Below are 22,562 nucleotides of genomic sequence, written 5' to 3'. Positions count from 1 at the left end.
TTAAAATCAAGTGACCTTTTGTGAGGTGTGATCTCTTCAGCTAGAACAACAACTGCTCTTCTGAGAAAACTTCTCATAAGACTGAAGAATGTCTGTGGGAATTTGTGCCCGTTTAATCAAAACAATGACAGCACTTTTTATGTCTGGATGCTGACGATGGTTAAAAAAGTCTTGATTGATGTTCCGGTTCATTCCAGAGCTGCTCAGTGGAGCTGAGGCCAAGATGTATAGTAGGTTTGAGGTCAGGGCTTTGTGCAGACCACCAAACTCAGATGACCATGTCATCATGGGTCAGTGAGGGTGTTTTCTTGGAAGGACTAAATTACTACAACAGTCCTGTCTGTCAAGCTTGTAGTTTCCCTCTCTTGAAGGCTATGACCACTAGAGAAAGTCTAAGAGATGATGGTTTCATGCTATACAGTTGTCCGACTGCCCCCTAGTGGTTGGAGAGGGTCATGATGCCTGTAAAAAATAGTCATGTGACTATTCTTGAAGTTTTTACATGCTGGAACTGTAAAGAGCCTTAATGAAAATTTAAATGGTCACCCTCACACCACTGGCTGATCAAAAGCTCCCTCTGATGAATATGGACTTTGGTATTTTGCTTTGATCTCTGATCTTTTGATGAAGGTCGCAGTACTTATAAAATGAGACACGGATCACAAAAGTGAATCTTTTGTTGACGAAGCTGCAATCTGAGGTGCGTTTAGAGAATAAAGCTAACGCCGCCGTCGCTCTGTGTGATTATGAGCCCATTTGTTTATGGTCTGTTTAACCACTACTTTATACTGGTCAAGTGCACGGTGAGTCTGATTAATTGGGCAAAAAGCAGGAAACACCCTGGACAGGTCACCAGTGGCACTGACAAGTCCACCTCCCAATCACCAGGCCAGACATTATCCAATCTAATCATGTCCATGCAGATGCCCTAAAGGCTGATAGCACCTCTGACATTCGAACCCTGGATCTCCAGACCTTAGCACTATTGGGCTAGAGCACTTTACCACTGCGCCAACCAAGCAAACGACTGACTGACCAACAATTCATATAAAAATATGCTGAGTAATAAAACACAAGGTCAGGCGCTCAACAGACTGACTGTCCATGATTGGCTGGACGGTCGCCTCTATTTATTAATGACCTAGGCACTGTCATGAGTGGTGAAAGAATACCGATAGCATAGCGAACTCTGTCGAACGTGTTCAAGCTCTCTGTAGGAATCCACCAGCTTGGTCAGCAATGCATGCAGCATAAGATTTTTTTGTACTGACCACCCACATGTTGTCGACTAGCCTTCAGACATTTCTGTGCTTCGTATAGCAAGTGCATTTAACTACTGACTACTAAAAAACTAGTTGCTTAGCAACCGTCCAAGCACTGCAGATTGATGCGGGGGAAATTTTAATGGCTCTCAATGTCCGACAACTCTGGTCTGATTGTGACATGAACATCTACCAAGTCTGCATAACAATAATACTGAATAATGACATGCAGAGAGGAAGTACCATGGTAAAGTGTGTGTGTGTGTGTGTCTGTGTGTGTGTGCCAGGAAATAAATCTATGTATTTTATTGATAGATTCGTGCAGAAAGGTTTAACATTACACGTCCACCTCTGCTGCTGTCTGTCCCCCAGTCTGTCTGGACATCGGTCCCTGTATCTGTTTGTCATGTGCCTGTGGTTCCAGTAGCATTTATATCTGTTTGCCTACCTGCCTATGTCTGACTGTCCATACATCCATATGTTTGTCATGTTTGAATGTGTCCGCTTGCCTGTATAACCGACCAGGGTTATGGAATAACTGGGGTTAGGGTTATAATTAGGGTTGGGGTTATAATTATGGTTATAATTAGGGTTGGGGTTAGGGTTATTATTAGGGTTGGGGTTAGGGTCATAATTATGGTTATGGTTAGGGTTATAATTAGGGTTAGGGTTATGGTTAGAGTTATGGTTAGGGTTGGGTTATCATTAGGGTTGGGGTTAGGGTTATGGTTAGGGTTATGGTTATGGTTTTGCTTGACTCTGATGTCTTTTTACTCGTGTTCTGTTTGTCTAAAATAATGTTTAGATCTGAAATCGTTCCATGTGAAAACCATGTAATACCAGAAGCAAGTAAAATCAGGACAGTTTATTTTTCCACACTTGTGTCCATCTCCTCTGTCCATCTTCCTGTCTTCTTTTCATAAAACTATGAATTCCTGTCCACGCACCTGCCTTTCCATCTTTCTGTTTGTTTGTTGATTTGTCTGTCTGTATTTCTGTCTGTCATCTCGGATCAGTTTACCAACAGCAGTAGCAGGACCGCTCCACTCAGCACTGGCGGAGTATCGATGGAGAACATAAAGCCGCCTTTCTGACCAAAGCATCATTATTGAGGCCCACATTTCACTCCCTATCAATATAAAATGACTCTGAGAGGCACGACGTTCTGCCCAAGGAAGTCAGAAATACGCAATCAAAGGACACGCCGTGCCACTTCAGATCTGCTCAGGCTCGGCTGGGTAAGTGAGACGATTGGAAGCTTGTGCTTTTAGTGCTGTGGGAAATAATTTACTCAGTTTTTACTAGGCGCTCCCTGCTGCGGCCATTCTGAGGAAATCTGAGGAAGTTTTAAAGTCAGTGGTGTAGTGATGTGATGACAGAGTTCGAATCAGCTACAGATATATATATATTTTTTTTTTCATATTTTACTGCCGATTTATCCTGGTCAGGGTCACAGTGGGTCCGGCATCCTCAGAATCACTGGGCGCAATGCAGTAACAACTGATGGGAACATTAAAGTGAGTAAAATATCTTTATTTAGAATGTGTACATCAGTATATTGGAGGTACATTTTCAGCACATTTGAATACTGGGGGTGAGTCCCTTGAAATACAACAGCATGCCCGAGCAACCAGACAGTGCTGGTGCTAGACTGGCACTCCTGCAGTCCAGATCAGGAATCTGGTGGGTCCAGTTTCACCAAGAGAATACCCTGGACAGGACACTGATCCATATCCATCGCAGGGTGTAGAAAACCAAACCCCTATAGACAAAGCCTACTACGTCTGTGTAGATGCCTGGCTGGGCGATAGGTTTGAACCTCAATCTCAGCGAGGGTGGGCTAGAGTAATAGACGGCTGTGCCATGTAAGTGCCAACAATGGGTGGGTTAAAAGAAAAGATGAACTAACATATTGGTAAACCCCATGCTTTTTTTTACTGGAACTGACAGACACAGAGTACTGACTACATCCCGAAAACTGACCAGTGCACGATCTTCTGAAATGCATAACGTCGCATAAATATTAAGCCCTGAGCACAAATTCAAATCAGTGAACCCGTCCACCTTTCTAACACTGAAGCTTTATAACTAGAATGACTTGGACCTGGTGTACCCAGGCTAGCCATGAAAAACACTACCAGGAAAGTCACAGTGCATCTATTCTGCGTGCTTTCTGAATTCTGAGTCGATTTCTGCAGGACAGCAGAGCTACACAAATAAATAAATAAAACACGATCATTTCTTGAAGGCACAGAACATTGTTGGTTACATCATGCAGCAAGAGGGGAAAAAAACCCTCCGAGCCATTATCACAGCCATCATTTCCACTAATGGTGAATAATCTGGATGAGGTTTGCAGAAAGCACACTGTCAGAGATCAGCGTCGCTTTCCATTGTGTGCGCCACGCTACTCTTCTAACGGAATTATCCTAATTATTTTACAGCAGGTTAGCTTCTTCAGCCGATGATATAATGAGGTTCCAACCTTAGCTGTGTGTTTAAAATGTCTGGCTGGGTATAATGAGATGTTAGCTGACACGGTAAGGTAACTATAAATTGCTAAGCTAACTGTAATGTCATGAACATGATAACAGAACTCGATGTGCTAGATGGCAAACAAGGGTGAAACATCTACAAATCCAAATCGAACTGAATCCAGATCTTAGAAACTGAGCAGCACCGACCAGCCCGTGCCTTCTATTTTTAACTGGAAAAGCCTTCATTGCTTTGACAAAGCCTGCCACAAGATTTCAGAGTGTGTCTGTGGGAATTTAATTCAGTTCAAATGCATTTGTGAGCTCAGGAATCGCTGTTGCACAAGAAAGTCAAATTCAATTATTTAAATGAGGGTCACATTTTTAATTTCAGCCACACCTACTGTCTGGTAACATCTCAACTCACTACTCAAGAGGGGTTCACATCTTTTTGGCCATATTCTAAGGTTTGTTATAAGCAATGCTTTAAGCCAATCCTTAAACCATGACTGAAGTTCTTCTTTCACCTTCCTAAATTCAACCACATGATGCCAGCAGCCCTCTTTTAAACCAACTCATTTTGCATCCAACCCAGTCCGCAGCACGCTAATCCAGTCAGAATTTGATGCCTGGAATACATTCCAAAAAAGAGTGGACATGGGCAAAATAAGTGTATAAGTGCATTTCACAATAAGCATCAGGTCAATGTATAAAATCCTAAACACTTTAAAATAATGTGGATGTTTTTGCTTGGTGGTGGGAGTTCTGATCAGGGTAATAGAAGGTCTAATGCCACTGAGAAAACGCCCGTAGGGCAGACAACAGCTAATGAATATTTAAAAAAAACGTAACAACAAGTATCTTCTGATTTTAGTCATGCGTAAATTTTTTTTTTTTTGTTAATGTCGGATCAAAGTCTGGATAGGGAAGGGCATCTAGGAAGGACATTGGACACTGCATGTTCAAACACAACTGAGCTCTTGCTTGAACCCAGACGGAGGCTGAAGAGCCGATACTTACCACATAGAGCTGCTTCCAGTACACGGCCCATTCCTGCAAAGTGGAGGTGACCTCAGTCACAATGGGGTCCTCGAAGGGCACCACCGTCTCGTACTGCCTGCACACACAAACACAAATATTTTAGCACTATCTGTCTATCTACCTATCTATCCATCCATCCATCCATCCATCCATCTATTTATCTATCTAACTATCTTGAAGCACGCAGCTCATGCCAAGCTTCTTTCTCCTGAGTTGCACTATGGAAGCAGCTTGCAGTGATACCAGTCACTGTTGTTGCTGTTTCCTCAGCCACTGGAAATAACGTGTATTGTTAGGTGAAGCTGACACGAGAACTGACTGAAATAACAAGCTGAGGTGTTATGAACGTATCCACGAGCTCAGAGTCGTACCCGTGGTACAGCGTGGTACAGAGTGGTACAGTGTACAGGAACAGAGGTGCACTAATCATATCTCAGTACTAAGCTTCCTAGAATTAGAACAGGTACACTGAACACACACACAGGACCCGAAAGGAGCCGAGGGGCGGAGAGGTGACAACTGCGATCACTAAACTGATGTGATTACATCAACACGTTGTCTTCATGTCAAAACCGGTATTTGTTTCTGTCACTGGAAATGTCTGTCAAAACATTCACACCTACGAGTGAACATGTCCAGTTTTATAAAGGTTCCTACCGTCATATGCCACTAATTCTATTCAACTTACCTTATCTATAAATGATGCTCTTTATTTGCCATTATAATTAATACTGTATTTGGTATAGTGCCAACCTTGGCATTCTATATGCTGTATTGTGCCAGAGGGTAGGAGCTGGAACTCAGCTGGAACTCGAGTGGTCAGCCAGCAATTTTTGTGCTTTTCTGAGCAGAAACCTCTCGTAGATCAACTAAGGAAACATGGACTCGTTTTTTCCTCTGATCTTCAAGGCGGTCTTTGGAAAGAAGGCCAACTGAGATGTTCACGTCATGAACAAATCATCATACAGTGCACGTATGACCCACAGCTTATCAAACTCTCAACAACATCATGTTTTTCTTCTTCTTTAATTTCACCTGCTCGTGTTAAGGGTCACAACAGCAGATCATTCATCCACATATATGATTTGGTAGTTTTTACGCCGGATGCCTTTCCTGACACAATCCTCTTATTTACCCAGTGTCATGAATCCAGACTCTGTGTGCTCCTGCTGGAGCGCCTGTGCTCCTATGTGCCACACCCCTCTCTCAGTCTCCAACCACGCCCCCTGTCATGATTTGTCCCCTCTGCTAATTAGCCCCAGCTGTCCCTCATCTCAGGGTATTTAAGAGGGGAGCTGGGGAACAGTCAGGGGAGACTGTTTTGATGTGACTCTGTTTGTCCTTTGTCTGTTTGTCCTTTGTCTGTTTGTCCTTTGTCTGTTTGTCCTTTGTCTGTTTGTCCTTTGTCTGTTTGTCCTTTGTCTGTTTGTCCTTTGTCTGTTTGTCTTATTCATGTCTTGTTTAGTTAAGTTAATCCTAAGGAAGCTCATGAAATGCAGCCTCTGTTGTAACCTGGGACACAACTTATTTACATGAGCTTTCCAGGTGAATGTATCTATAACTTATATACCTGACTCAAATGGAAGGCCTATATTTGTCATAGTACAACAAAATTATTTCTTTTCATGTCCCAGCTTGTTTGGAAACTGGGGTCAGCGCAGGGTCAGCCATTGCACAGTACACTTCAAGCAGACAGGGTTAAGGGTGTTGCTCAAGGGTCCAACAGTGGCTGCATGGCAGATCTCTCAACCTTTTAATTGATAACCACTGACTAATGAGAGGATCATGGACAGTGACCAGACTGCAGATACCAGCTCATTTGTTTTACTAATTGTCACACATTGTATTTGTATATTAAGCTAAAGATGGTGGTATGATCAGTAACCTTCGTTATTTTGGTTGTTTGTAGCTGTTGTGTCAGACTTTCTCACTTTGAGCAATTCAGTCCAGCCAATTTAATCACTAAAAACTATTGACGAAATGTGAAATGTTTTACTGCTGCGTCACCCGAGCGCCAACGTTTATTATTTTAATTTATAGTAATTATTCACTTTAGTAAGTTTAAGTTAGTCAGAAGTTTGCATACACTTGTAAGGAACATGTCATTTATGTCATGGCAAGTTAGGGCTAGGTTCGATTCCCAGGTTCTCCCCATGTCTGTGTGGGTTTCCTCCAGGAGCTCCGGTTTCCTCCCACAGTCCAAAGACATGCAAGTGAGGTAAACTGGAGACACTAAATTGTCCATGACTGTGTTTGACATTAAAACTTAAACTGATAAATCTTGTGTAAGCAGTAACTACCGTTTCTGTCATGAATGTAACCAAAGTGTGTCTGTTTAGACTAAATCATTTGAACACACTTCTTTTAGTCTAGTAAAGTTGTCTCCTGGATCAGAAATATACATACAGCCACTTGGTTCATTATTCCTTGGTGTTTAAAGTTCTCTAATGTCCATTAACTTTATTAAATCAAGGTAATCAGTGAGCTAAACACTAACAAAAGTGTGACTAGTCCTAAAAACTATATACAAATCAACCAGAAATAAAAAGCTTACCAAAAGGAATAAATTAGTAAAATACACATAAGACAAGAAGCTCACAAGAAGTTCACAGTAAGCTCCGCTTCTCTGTTATTGAATCAGTTTTTGTATTTGAAGCTCTTACCCTCTGTTGGTGACGACGGCCTTCTGCAGGTACACAAAGCTGGCCGGGAAAATGCCCTGTAAAACAAAAACAGCAATAAATCAAGTTAAAATAATAACATTTGTGTTATGTATGATAATTATGGATATTAAAAATAGTGTGATGGAGAGACAGAGAGAGATTCAGAAGCTAAAACCTTGTTTCACTGTTTAGTTCAGTCTTTCATCATTTAGCACATTAAAATTGAGTAAAACAATAGGGACAATAATGACTAGCAATCACCCCAAAGTGGTAACTAGGCAGGAAAACTATACGTGGTTTAGCTAAGATAATAAATTACTGAATGACTGAATGCAAAGCCGAATAAAAAGGTCTACGGCTTTATAAATAACTATAATTATAATAAATGTAATTATTAAACTTTGACTGTTTTTCCGTGTCGGTACAGCTCATGATTCAGCCCATGTAGCACTCAGAATGAAAATAACTTATGTAATAATTAAAATAAAATTTTATTTCATGTATTTCTTGTGTCGCATGGTTAAGCTCATTAGTTAGCGAGGACGCCGAAAGTCCCCATGCAGACCTCCGTATGCTAATGAGGGGATTCCATCTGCAGGACCAGTAACTAGCATGCTCTAGTAATCACAGACTGGCTAAACCACACACACGCGAGTAAAATCCGCTGTGTGGTGATGTTTCTGTAGAACGTGAGCAGATTCATTGTTATGGATCTAATGAGAGATATGAAGATTATTCCAGGTGGGATAATAAATAAACGGAAGTCCTGGTCAGGGCCGTGGGGTGTCTTACCCTTCTGAAATCGCTAGGCACAATGCAGTAACAAACCGTGGACAGGATGCCAATCCATCGTGGAGCCTTGACCACCCCTCCTTAAATATAGCCAAACATTCCGAAGCGAGAGCAGTACCCGACTGCATCTTTTCACCTGCACAAGGCAAGTTCTCATGCCAATCAGTGCACGGAGAGCCACACCCTGATCAGCATTATTCTTCTACTTTGTGCAGACGCCATCAATCAGCCAGCAGAGGTCGTAACTTCTAAGTTATGAGGTCCCTATCCGGCTCCCATCCTGTATGAACAACAAGCTAATCGTTGTTCATGTAGGTGCCCAGCCCAGCCGGATGGCAGAGCTGAGATTCGATAAGATGTATTCTAAATCCCAGCTCTGGTGTGCTAGTGTATTTTACCGCTGCTCCACCTGAGCACCTCAAGGGCCAATCATTTCTGTATGTAGATGCCCAACTGGCCAATAGCATTTGATGGAAAAACCCTTAATGAAATACCCCAGAGACTGGATTGTGAGTCTCACACAGAGGCTCTGTGAATGTGATATCACAGGAAATAATAAACACCCTTATATACTTTCTTCTGTCACCTTGTAGGACAGTCAAATCACATTTTAATTTCCATTTCTGCTATGACTCTATGATCCAGAAATGAAACCAATAGTATGTGGACACCACTTCTAATCATTCAGTATAGGTGTTTAAGCCACAACCAGTGCAAAAAGAGTGTAAAATGTGTGTACACAAAGTAAAAGTTATTCTTTCAACTTTGACCTCAACTCTATTAAACACCTTAACATTCAACAACAATACCTGACCTAACAAGCGCTCTTTTGACTGACAGGGCACAAATCCCCCTAGGCACATTTCAATGAAAGCTAAAGGGCTTCCCTAATTTAATGTTTATTGTATTGAAATCATGGCAGTCGTAGCCTAGTGGTTAATGTACTGGACTACTAATAGAAAGGTTGCTGGTTCAAGCCCCACCACTGCCACTGTTGGGCCCCTAAGCAAGGCCCTTAACCCTCAATGGCACAGACGATAGACTGTCACAGTACTGTAAGTGGCTTTGTATAAAAGTATCTACTAAATGCAGAAAATGTAAATGTAAATGAAGTAAAGTGTCGACATACGCATCCACCCATCCAAGCATCATCCAGTCATCACATGACCCGCTTTCCATATAATTTTCCATATAATGTGAATTACAGCACGCCTCCGTCGGAGTCGAATTAGAAACGTGAACCTTCCCTAGAGCTAACACAGATGGCGCATTAGCGTCGTGCCCACTCTTCTCGCTTAGCAGTGTAAGTGTGCCACAGGCTTGCTTTGGGCTTTGTGTAAACAGAAGCGCCAGTACAAAGTGCAAAAGAAGGATAGTTCTCAGTCAAAAAATATCAAATCACCTAAAATTGAAAACACTGGGAGGAGTTTTGGGCTTTGAGTGATTAAGAACTTCGAAAATAAGCGAATTAACCAACTGCTTTAGTGGAAGATCTTTCAGAGGAGAAAACTATTTTCTGTGGTTGCATATTTCATTCATTTTCTTATCCGCTTATCCAATTAAGGTCGCGTGGGGGGGAGGGGGGTGTTGTGCTGGAGCCTATTCCAGCTTTTTAATGGGCGCAAGGCACACAGTAACACCCTGGACAGGACGCCAGTCCATCGTAGGGCAGACACACACACACACATATTCACCTATAGGGCAATTCAGTGTCTCCAATTAACCTGACTGCATGTCTTTGGACTGTGGGAGGAAACCGGAGCTCCCGGAAGAAACCCACGCAGACACAGGGAGCACATGCAAACTCCACAAAGAAGGACCCGGACCACCCCGCCCCGCCTGGGGATCGAACCCAGGACCGACTTACTGTAAGGCGACAGTGCTCCCGTTGTTGCATATTTGTCATAATAAATTATGAATTTTATACTTTTGTTGACCAATGAGCTTATTTTATTGGCTTAAATTCTGCCACACCCTACCACAACCCTACCTTTTAACATCATCACCACGTATAGTACAGTGCAGTATAGCTTACGCTAACACAATTCTAGTACGCTTGTTCATATATAATCCATAATACAGATTTATTTACTTAAAACTACTTATTAATGGTTTGTAAAAATACCAAGGTTAAGACTCACAGCACTACATGGTTTCAGGTCCTTGTACAAAATATAATACGGAACAAAAATAAATCAGAACCTTAATAATGAAATGAGCATATTTTTAAAAGGTAAAGGTTATGTAACACCTATATCACCCTCCCAACTTAACTGGATCTGCCATCTTTGTTTTCACACCACTGTGTGGGGTATTTAAGCTTGAATTAGGCCATAATGTAAATCTGTTGAGCATAAACCTCCTATTAAATGCGGCATTTTAATCAGGTTTAGGTCAGGTTGGGTCATTGAGTGTTGGACTTGCTCCTACCAGGGATATTTTGGTTATAAGTGGTGAGGGTGAAGGAGGAGTAATCGTTCGTGTCTGAGAGACTGAGAGACGCTCATAGTCCGGATTTAGCGGCATCAGATTTCCACCTTTTTGGACGCTCAAAGAAGCTTTAAGGGGAAGAAGATTATCATGTGATGATGATGTGAAAGCAGCGGCGCATCAATGGCTAGGCAGCATTAAAAAGTTGGTACAACACGGAAACCTTTTGAAGAACCCTCATATATTTGGGATCATTGTCTTGTCCCCTGAGTACAGACGTTTTCTTTCAGGATTTTTTGGTAGAGAGCAGCGTTTATGGTTCCATCAGAATTACCAGAGCACCTCACACCAGTAAACAGGTATGATTTTCTTATTGTGGAATGCTGAGTTCACTTTACAGCAGATGAAACAGGTATAACGACCAAAAAGTTCCACTTGCGACTGTTTTTGTGATTCTGTCAGGGCTACCTTTGCAAATTGGTTCATTTCCAGAACCCCTGTGACCCTGACTGGGATAAAGTAACTATAAAAAAGAATAAATGACTTAAAAAAAAAAAAATAATGAGTACTTATAGCTTGTTGAAGTCTATTGTTCCCAAAATACAACCTGCAGGAAACACCGTCACTTTTACTATCACATGACTGAAAGCAGATAGTTCTGTATCCAGATTACCGACCACACCATTCAGCTCAGCACAGCTCAGAGAAAACGTGTCATAAATCAGAGGACAAAGACGAGCCAGCACATACGGTAGCGTGCAGATAAATATACGGTCGTCTTCATCCTGTGAGCTCGCACCAGCCTGCAGATACAGAGGCCAGACCAGCACAGAGCTCATTACAAATGCAAAGCTTTTCTTAAATCATAGATAACGCAGCACTTCTGTTGTCCTCATTCAGCCGGCTTCTGGAAATGATCCTAACTCTCCGTTTGGAGTTATGGCTTATGGACGCTTCGCTAACAAAACAGTCAAATACGAAAAGCAGTTAAGGAAAATGGAAAGTATAAACGCAGTAGGTAGAAATAAAGTTGTCTATTTGGTATGTGCCAGTAATTGATCATAGTTCGGAGGTATTTATAATAAGTGTGAGAAAGGAAGGAAGGAAGGAAGGAAGGAAAGAAGGAAGGAAGGAAGGAAGGACGGACGGAAGGAAGGAAGAAAGGAAGGAAGGAAGGAAGGAAGGAAGGAAGGAAGGAAGGAAAAAAGGGAAGGAAGGACGGGAGGGAAGGAAGGACAGACGGACAAAAGGAAGCAGGGAAGGAAGGAAGGATGGAGGGACGGAAGGAAGGAAGAAAAGGACGGACGGAAGGAAGAAGGAAGGGAAGAATGAAATGGAAGGAGGGGAAGGAAGGACAGACGGACAAAAGAAAGGAGGGAAGGAAGAAAGGTAGGAAGAAAGAAAAGAAGGGCGGAAGGATGGAAGGAAGGAAGAAAGGATGGGAAAAAAAGAAAGGAAGGACGAACAGAAGGAAGGAAGGAAGGAAGGGAAGGAAGAGAGGAAGGGGAGAGCCTTTGCTTGTTTGAACAGAATAGTTTTATTGTTCTGTACATGTGAATCTGTATATATGACAAATAAAGACGCTCCATCTGCCCTGGATTATGTAGATTATCATTAATAGTGCGTGTGCTGGTCTGCGGTCGTCCATGATCACAATAAATCAGCCTCTGCATGGAGGGGGGAGGGGGGGGGGGGGGTCAGACATATTGTTCTTAATGGTCTAAATGCCTAATAAAAAATGCATGTTCAGGTCAGATAACCGACACTGGGTGGTAACGGCAGAACCAGACATTACCGGACTTTTGGCTTTCCTGAATATGCATTAACAGGAACTCTTAAACCGGATCTGCATCAGGCATGAGTGAACCCTTGGCTTTGGGAGGGACGGCGGGAGGCCGACAGCAAAATTGCAGAGCCGCACAGCAGCAGAGGCGCTCCACACTTCGCCATCACCTCTCCTCTTTCATTCAGCTGTTCATCATGACTGATAGATTTAGCACTGCATACAGGCTGCGCCACAGGGCGCCGGGACTACCGGGGGAAAGGAAAATAAATAAATAAATAAATAAATAAATCAGTGCTACTGTGTGCAGTTCAGGAGCTGCTGGGGCGAGTGCACATGAATGTTTATTATCTAATCTTTAACATTCTTTACAGGATACTTTTATTAAGCTCTAATATTTATAAACTGATGCCATAAGGTTTGTTATTAAGACAACATACACTATACAGACAAAAGTATTTGGACACCTGACCATGAGCTTGCTGGACGTCCCATTTAATCGTGATCTTTTCAGCTATAAAATCCACTATTCTGAGAAGGCTTCTCACACGACTTTTAAGTATGTCTGTGGGAATTTGTGCCCAGTTAAGTCAAAAGATGGCAGTATTTGTATGTCTACTGTAGGCACTGATCTTGGTTGAGAAAGCCTCAGTTGATGTTCCAGTTCATTCCAAATTTATTACACTTGTTAGCAATTGCAGTGGCTGAAACACATTAATTTAAAATTAGAAAGGGTGTCCCAATACTTTCGTCCATGTAGTGTATCATGTCTGGACCTTGAACGGTTTTGCATGGAAGCGGCTCTTCCACGACTCCTAGATGTCTGTAAGAATTTCAGGTATGCCGTGGTGGATCTGGTGACCACAGTGACCGTGAGTAATGGTTTTGCTCCCAGCGAGCTTTTTAAACAATTTAGCAAACCAAGTAGCGCAGAGACGAATTAGAACACCATGTTCCGCTTTAATAAATAAAATAGAGAATAAAAAAACAGCCTCTGCATGTCAGCAGCATCAGAACGAGCCTTTTATTCTCCATTATGTGAGATAATAACTACGTGTGTTTCATTTTTCAAACGGTAAAAACAGACCTTTCTGTGGCGTCCCTGCAAACAACAACCACGCGGTGACGAGGAGGAAGAATCGGCGAATATAATTAACGTTCCACAATCATCGTCCTACACGCCGATTTCTTTTATAATAACGTTTATAAAGAACGAATGAACTAAAAGTTCGGAACTTTGTTATTCTCAGGATTAGAATAAAAAAATCAGGATCAATTGTGAAGGTGATCAGAGCTACAGCTACACGTGGCCTCCTAGAAATATTAGCTGACTAGTAGATGTGTCTGTTTGGGTCCTTTCTGTCTGGGTGTGGAGTTTGCATGTTCTCCTTGTCCACAAGTCCAAAGACATGCAGTCAGGTCAGTTGGGGCTACTAAATATTGCGCATTATAGGTGTGTGTGTCCTATAATGGACTGGCAACCCGTCTGAATGTGTTTCCTGCATTTCATCCAAACAATCAGACCCACCATGACCCTGACCAGGATAAAACAGCGGTAAAACTGACAAAGAATAAATTAGTGAATATGAGTTAATGTATTTACATACTTATGTGATGTCGCAGTTGTAGCCTAGTGGTTAAGGTACTGGACTAGTAACTCAAAGGTTGCTGGTTCAAGCCCCACAACTACCAGGCTGTCACTGTCGGGCCCTTGAGCAAGGCCCTTAACCCTCAATTGCTTAGACAATATTCTGTCACAGTACTGTAAGTCGCTTTAAATAAAGGTGTCTGCTAAATGCCGAATATGTAAATGTGCCTAATCATTTCCTTTAATATTTTCCAGAGTCATTGTTGGCTTTTACAGCCTCGAAGAAAGAATGGACTTCATTATTGTGCTGTATATTTAATTAATTATTTAATTAATTAGGAAATAGTGAACACATCCTTAAGCTGTAACGCAATCAGAAATTACCATAAAGCCATTTTAACTTAATAACCAAAACAAATCACCATCGTGTCTAATCACAAAGCGGTTTTAATATCAACGCCTGCACTTAAAATGCGTTAAGTGCTTTTACTGTAACCATCAATTATTAAACAGGCGCCTCATCCGCGTGAGGTAAAAGGTGTCCCCTGTATTTTTGATAAGAGTTAAATAAAAACAAAGTACATGAACAGATTCAGTACACATATTTCCCAAATATATGGGGCCTGGGTACAGTAGTTTGCCCGGGACCCCCTCTGTCCACCCACTATTCCACCTCTCTGAAAGCCCTATGAGTTAGTTGCTGGGTTGAGACGAACCTCGTTGGGTTATGAGAGCAGAAACACTGTCTGTGTGTGTATTGATGACCCCATATGTAGTAGTTAGCTTACATTACTACAGCATGTTTACTGTTTGGGACACGTTCACATTTTCTGATCTGCACGCAGGAGGGTCACAGTACTCGTGTTTTCGAGGCAGGGGGTGGGTTGGGGATGAGGGGAGAAATTAAAGGACACAACATGCAGATAAACAGAGCTTATTATGGGAGACACAGTCTGGTGTTATTTATTTCTATACTAACTGAGGGTATAAAAATTAGAAACCAAAATAAATGCTTGACACCTGGCTAGGCGAGTCCACTATTACCTGTCGTCTGGTAGACTGGGATTAAACATAAAAGGCTGTCCAGCAACCAAATAATGACACAATTGTCCATAGCAAAACTGGGGAAACTGACCAAAAGAGATCTGGTCGACCCAAAGCAACAAGAGCTTGTGTTTTAGGTGGCTGACAAAACAACAACATCAAACACAGCTAAACACTGGTCAAAGTAAACAAATCCCTGGTTTGACCAGTCAAATAAGGACAATAAGAAAAGAGGCCTGCACTTGGGTTCTATTTCCATACTTGTAGGTGTGTCAATTCGCCTCGCGATTCAATAATGTGGCACGTCCAGCTCAGTTACAGTATACAAAAGGTGGCTACTTTAATGGGTCTGAAGTTTAATCATTTTCTACATAATCACTTTCCGATGCATTTTTCCAGCGTCGTACCAACTTTTTAATGCCATCAGCAAAAAATGTTTTTGGTTGAGCGAGTAGCCACTGATGCAGCGCTGCTTTCACATCATCATCACTTGAAAATCTTCTTCCCCTTAAAGCTTCTTTGAGCGTCCAAAAAAGTGGAAATCAGATGGAGCTAAATCCAGATTATAAGCATCTCTCAGTCTCTCAGACAAGGACGATTATTACTCCTCCAGTCTCACCGCTTATAACCAAAATATAAAAGTTTTTATCTTTTTGAAGATCCCTCGTATTTACAAGTAATTTTTGGAACATAAATACATTTTTAAAAAACTGGTCCAGTTATTAGTAAGCTATAAGATATTTTGGACGTAGAACTCACGCTGACGTTGATTAATAGCCGAGCCATGTGTAAATAAGAGCCTGTCAGGTTCTTACCACCTCTCTGACCCCCCACTCGATCGCTCCCCGTGTGTGGTAGCAGCCTGCGTTCCTGCACTCGTGAAGAGTAATGATCTGCTCTAATAGGCTGAATTCATCTCCAGGGACTCCAGCCCATGGAGTTTGGTAAGAAGATCAGAATAGAGACGGTCTGCATGAACAAACCATCCGAGAATGTCGGAGAAGCACTTCCTGTTAGATTCGTCTCGTCTCTGGTTAAGTGAAAACACGTACGAGGGCTAATCGATCATATCGCGACTGTACTTGATTTAAAATGGATTAGGCTACAGACGTTCTTCTGCGCTGAACCTGAGAGAAACCCTGACTTTTGTTAAGCTGTTAAATACAACAGGTGAGGGTCCTTTACGTATGTGTGTGTGTACATATACAGTATATATATATATATATATATACATAAACAAGGTTGATTTGAATGGAGATCCATATAGCACACAGAGAGTCACAGACCAATTATCACCCATCTTTGTGCAAGCGGCATCAATCAGCCAGTAGGAACCCCCTCCGGTACTCCCACCCTCAGAAGAGCCAGTCATCGTCCATGTAGGCGCCCACCCTGTCGGTAGCAGAGCTGAGATTCGAACCCGCAAGCATCTTTTCTCATCTCATTTAACTTTAAAGACATTAAGATGCAACTATAAAAACTTCCCTGAAAGAACAAACTAGATAAAAGTGCACCACGCTGAGCCACACTGATTATGCTTCGTGTTAAACGTCCACTGGGCGCCCATCATTTTGCCAACGCGCTTTGTCAGTCGTGCCAAGCGTTTTATTAAGCCGACTCTCTTCGCTCAGTGAATGTGCATTGTTTAAACCGCTGACAGTCCGCATCGCTCGCTTGTCAATCAAACAGAGCTCTATTGTTTAGCTTATTGTATAGGGGCTCATGCTAATCTGGGAGATGCTCGTTTGTCTGCCAGCTCTGCCAGCCTGACAAAACGCTTCTTGTCATTTTGCCTTAAGAACAGGATGACGAGGTTTAGCTAGAACAGAAAGTTTAGCTTTATTAGCAACAACAAATCAACTTATTGACCAGTTTAGTGCTACACTTTATGGTATGTAAACATTCCTCCTGGTTATGAAGCTCAAGTGTCCAGGTTTCACCACACCTACTGCATATAAAGTCAATCGTATGCTGTCAACTCAGTGACCCTTGGTGCACCAAGTATCCATATCCATTATGGCAGGTTGACCAGACCCTACAGCAGCAAAGCGTCCCCACAATATAACAATGCCGCTTCCTTATTTCTTCATTGGTATGATATCTAAATTAGGAGAGACGGAGCCCTGACCTCAATCCCACTCAACAGCTTTGGAATGGATTGGAACATCAACTGAGGCTTTCTTGACCAACATCAGTGCCCAGCCATACAAATACTGTCATCTTTTGACAGAATGGGCACAAATTCCCACATACATTTTTCAAAAAATAGCAAAAAGAGGGTGCCCAGGTGGCACGGCGGCATATTCTGCTAGCGCACCAGCGCTGAAATTCTGAACACCTCGGTTCGAATCTCAGCTCTGCTACCGGTCGGCTGGGCGCCATGTAGCAAGCACAGTCGGCAGTGCCTGTTGCAGACAAAATCGTCCATTGAGTCTGCTGGTTGGGAAAAGACCGGAACAATAAAGTTGGTGCAAGAACCCTGAGGTGCCTATAGAGAAGTGGATGAGCCTCATGTGCCACCGAAGTCCAGGCAAAAAAAGAAGGGATTGAGGGACCACGCACGCGTCGGAGGGGGCATGGAGCAGGCGAATATACCCTCCTCGAACGCAATCAGGGATCCCCAGCAGCGGAAGACTAATCGGCTACGTTAAATTAGGAGAAAAATGGAGAAAACGCATCAATAAGTAGAAAAAAGCGCAGCTGCTGTTATAGCTGAAAAGATCACACAGAGGTCACTCTTTGAAACACGATGTCCAACAAGCTGATGGTCGAGCGTCTGATCACTTCTGGTCATATGGTGTACCTGTATTGGTGTAATGCACATGAAAGCTAGCATGCTCCTATCTTGCATGGCTGATGATCCGGCTGTAAACTGCTCTTCGTTCTCCTCGCCGCTGCTCTGGTTCAGATGTTGTTGCTCCTGGGCAGCGCTGGAGTCATCAATCATGGCGGCGGTGGCGGTGCAGGAGACGGAACATCTCTCCCCTATAGACTAGCACTGAGTCACGCATCCGTTTCTCTGTTACAGCCCGAAGCGTCTTCTAGTTATCCACACACCGATCATGAGTCCTCGAAAATACCCCCCACACGACCCGATCCCAATAGATCCTACTGTAACCCAACGGCGTTATTAAAGGCTTGGTCTTGCTGGGGCTCCGTGCAGGCCAGTCCAGCTCCGCCATGGACCTAGTTTTCTGTAGATTTCTCGTCTGGAATCTCACTGTTTTATGCATTTTGAATGCTGTTTGAGGATTTTGAGGATGGTAAAGAGGGATTTATCACCCCAGTAAACACAGCTGTACTGCTCCACAGTCTCATAGTGGTGTGCTTTATTCTAAATCAATACAGATTTACAGATTTAAGACAATAAGAGTCTATTTCCAGAATAAATGGTGACGTATGGACTGTGAATGTATTTTTTGATGACGTCTCTTGCTTTTGAACTTCACAATGTTGTCTAGATGCGTAACCCAATTCTATATACGCTTCAGATCACAGACTGATGACCAGACCATGTATAGCAAATCATCCAGGCCCCTCTCAGTATCTGTCTGAAAACCTAGTGAGCTGCCTTGCTGCCTACTGCCTACCTGATCAGCTGCCTCAGTAGAGAGGATTCTAATAAGACCTCGAACTCATAAAACAGATTATTTAGATGCACTACTTATACAGCGATTACGGCCATTTCGTCACTGCAGTTTTCGCTTACTAAGCTAACACAGTTAGCCTCAGGCCGTTCAAACCGATGGGCTGAGGTGGCACAACCAGCTAGCACGCCAGCTAACGTCTCCCTCCGTGTACCGAAAACATTTAAACTGTCCCTGACGAGCCCCAATTTACAAATAAACGACACTTGTATAATTCTACCTTTATACACATTAAACATCAATGAGAATTTATTTACATTTTGAAAAGAACTCTGTTGGTTGCTCCACATTTATTCGTCCACCAAGTTTGTAGTGTTTTGTGAGAAAAGTTGTGCCGCACTGAATGCTGGGATTGCCTTCAGAGCTGAGGAGGCGTCGGATGCTCCCTCGTTATTCAGTCAGATAATCACTCAGAATTAAGGCGCCTCAGTAGGAGCATTTTAAGGGAACTAAGAAATTAGACACGCCCTCTTCTCAGGAGTGTAGGATGATTTTTTATTCCCAAATAAAGTAACTAAGAAAAGTCCTTCACACAGCTGAACAGGAATTCACTTCATCCACACTGTACCGGCGAACCTACAGTTTACTCCGCATGGGCTTGGCATGCTTATTACTAATTAGAGGCCCTGTGCCAGCTGTGTCACCTCTACAGTAGATTTGTGTGGGCTGGCACGAGATCCTGGCACTGGGTACGTAGTGGGAACGCAGCGCAGGTCCAGCACGGCGCTTTGAAGTGCTGCCACATGGCATCATCCACACACACACGTGGAGGATTTACCTGAAGGAATGTGTGAAACGACACACGGGGTGGCACACCTGTGCCCAGACGAGCACTAGACCTGGTGGCAGACGATGATAAAATCGGTCTGCAGGTTAGTAACCCTGCAGCCCATCCTGCTTATATTAGAGTACTGGTCACGCTTTTGAGGATCTTTCTATGTTTAGTCAAAACAGCATTTGTGAGGCGAGTCACTGATGCCATAGGATCACGGCTACCATCAGCCTGACATGTAATAAACCCCTGATCATAACATGCACAACTGTTCCATGGCATGCACTATTTATTTATTTACACAGATATTTATTTTAAATATCTATGAACTGTGGGTAGCATGATGGGTAGCACTGTCGCCTCACAGCAAGAAGGTCCTGGGTTCGATTCTCAGGTTGAGCAAGAAGGTCCTGGGTTCGATTCTCAGGTTGAGCAAGAAGGTCCTGGGTTCGATTCTCAGGTTGAGTGATCAGGATCCTTTCTGTGTGTAGTTTGTATGTGTGGAGTTTATATGGGGATCGTAGCCTAGTGGTTAAGGTCTTGGACTAGTAACCAAAAGGTCATTGGTTCAAGCCCCACCACTGCCAGGTTGCTGCTGCTGGGCCCTTGAGCAGGGCTATTAACCCTCAGTTGCTTATACTGTAACTGTAATGCAAGTCACCTTGGATAAAGGCGTCTGCTAAATGCCAAAAATTTAAATGTAATATAAATGTATGTTCTCCCTGTCTGTGTGGGTTTCCTCCGGGAGCTCCGGTTTCCTCCCACAGTCCAAAGATATAAATGGCATTTATTTTACTTTAAATTCTACTGCGCATCTTTGTGTAAAGATTGATTTGTTAATAATATTTACCTACGTTTATTTCCTCCAATGTTCCAGCAGATACAGAATCATACTCAGGTGTGAAGTGGGAGTTTGAGATAAGGACCTACTGAAAGGACAGCAGATAATCTCAACGTGTTCCTCTCAGGTTCCACCTGGCCCTGAAAATGTGCAGCAGACGGATCGAGCCATGACAAACATGATTCACCTGCTGTTAAACCCCCTCCTTCCACACCCTAAACCTTTCCTTCCGAGCGGAGCTTAGTGAGGCGTGCTGCGTCTTCGCTTCACACTGGCTTAAGCCCGGTCAGTGTCCAATTAGGTCAGTGAAGGCATGAAGAAGTAAAGCGTGCTTGAAGATTAAATAAAAGCTGGAGGTTGTGATATCAGCTGCGGCGTCAAGTGAAGCGAATTCTAAAACGGACACACTACAAGACGTAACTTGTATGGTTAAAGTTAAATATAAAACGGCATTAACATACAGCACAGCAGGAAGCATTACAGTAACTGTAAGGTTTACAGTTTATTACTGAGTTCTGAGTGTTTGGTCCATCTCAAAAGGAAATGACACACACGCGCGTGCAAATGTAAAATAAATCATGTGAATTAAAATCCTGGCTAGTAAAACAACTATCAAATAGTTATTAAACATGATCAGATGACTAAAATGATGACTAGATGATTAAAATTATGAGTATTTTGGATGATGTGCGGCGGCCTATACTGTGAGAAAATATATAATATAATAAAATAAAAACATCTGTTACCGGTCGGCTCGGCGCCCCCTAGCAGGCACGATTGGTGGTGCCTGCAGCAGACAAAATTCTGCTGGGTGGGTCTTTGATGCTGTGTAAGGAACCTGGTTAGTAGCTCGAGGCGCCTGTACAGAGATCAGTGTGTGACTCTACGTGCGAGGGACTGGCATGTATGGGCGAATAAGAAAGATGCGATCGGGGTCCCCAGGAGCAGAAACCTAATCTCTACGCTTAACTAAAAGAAAAAGAGAGAAAAGACCAAGCACAAGGCTAAAATTTCATCATGGTTTTGACTCCTGACAAGCTTAAGCTGTGGTAATAAAGCCCAGCGTGACAAAAACTCCACAGATGAAAAGGTCTCACAGATATTTTCCACTGATTAAATCATATCATGCAGTTCTGAAGATCTGAAGTGATTTAATGTGGAAGATAATTCAGTTTACCTTGATATCAGGTTTCTTCGTGGAGAATCCTCGAAACCATCCTGAAAGAGGAAAATGAAACGAGGTTACTGGTGGCCATGAGTACAATACACTGATGAGGGTCTAAAATCAACACATTAATTCATAACAGTGTCCAAAAGGTCATGTGATCATGCAGGACAGGGTACCTGTTTGTACCTAGGTGTGATTTAAATAAGGAAGAGCGTGTAACGTCACATCGACTCGCTGAGCTGATGACTTCACGTGTCGATAGCGTTGTTTGCTAATGATCGTCTGCTACAACAGCACAAAATATTCATGAGCACCCGGCGACGTGGGGCACACCTGCACCCCTCTGTCCCTCTGTCCCAAATGAGATGCTGCACCTGCTGCATTAATCACGCACCGCCCGTCTTAGTTAGTGCGTTTAGTACAAGGTTTAAGCTAGCTTATCAACATTTGCAGGTTCTGCTATTTTAACAATCTGTTAATAGTTCACTAAATAGTTTATACACGTTCATTTAAGTGAAAGTAGCAAACATCCAAAAAAAATATAAAAAATTTGAAGCGAGGGCGCCCAGGTTGTGCAGTGGGATATTCCACTAGCACCACGGTTCGAATCTCGGCTTTGCTACCGGTCGGCTGGTTGCCATCTAGCGGGCACCATTGGCAGTGCCTGCAGCAGACAGAATTGGCCAGCGAGTCTGCTGGGTGGGGAAAAGACCAGACTAAGTGGGTGGGGTCTTCAAACGCTGTGCAAAGACCCTGGTTAGCAGACCGAGGCACCTGTGCAGAGTCCACTAGGACTGCGCACAGGTCAGAGGGTTCACGGAGCAGCAATATACCCTCCTCAAATAAAATTAGGGATCCACAAGAAGACAAATTGACTACACTAAATCGAGAGAAAATGCATCAATAAATAGAATATATATATTACGTGAGTAGGTTATAAAAGTATTTCTCCATCAGTACTGCACACCTTGGGTAATAAACACCTTTTTATTTCATTACATTTTATAAACGGCTGTTTATTTAGCACGAGGAACCACGAGGACAGCAGAGACGTTCC

The 22,562-nt window shown here is 42.9% G+C and overlaps 1 protein-coding gene across 3 annotated transcripts in view; it reads right to left on the bottom strand.

The window, feature by feature from the left end:
* dock3 (dedicator of cytokinesis 3) overlaps window positions 1-22,562 on the bottom strand; it is a 132,041-nt gene that overhangs the window by 84,684 nt on the left and 24,795 nt on the right. For all 3 annotated transcript variants that reach the window (XM_062987080.1, XM_062987081.1, XM_062987082.1), the window contains exons 3-5: window positions 21,515-21,555; window positions 7,441-7,496; window positions 4,757-4,853 (exon numbers count right to left, since the gene is read on the bottom strand). In XM_062987080.1, the coding sequence (XP_062843150.1) occupies window positions 4,757-4,853; window positions 7,441-7,496; window positions 21,515-21,555 (194 nt within the window). The remainder of the gene's footprint in view (window positions 1-4,756; window positions 4,854-7,440; window positions 7,497-21,514; window positions 21,556-22,562) is intronic.

This window comes from Trichomycterus rosablanca, chromosome 24, assembly GCF_030014385.1.
Source record: "Trichomycterus rosablanca isolate fTriRos1 chromosome 24, fTriRos1.hap1, whole genome shotgun sequence".
NCBI lineage: Eukaryota > Metazoa > Chordata > Actinopteri > Siluriformes > Trichomycteridae > Trichomycterus > Trichomycterus rosablanca.
Note: the sequence above shows the minus strand (reverse complement) of the source record. Positions and strands in the feature narration are given on the sequence as shown.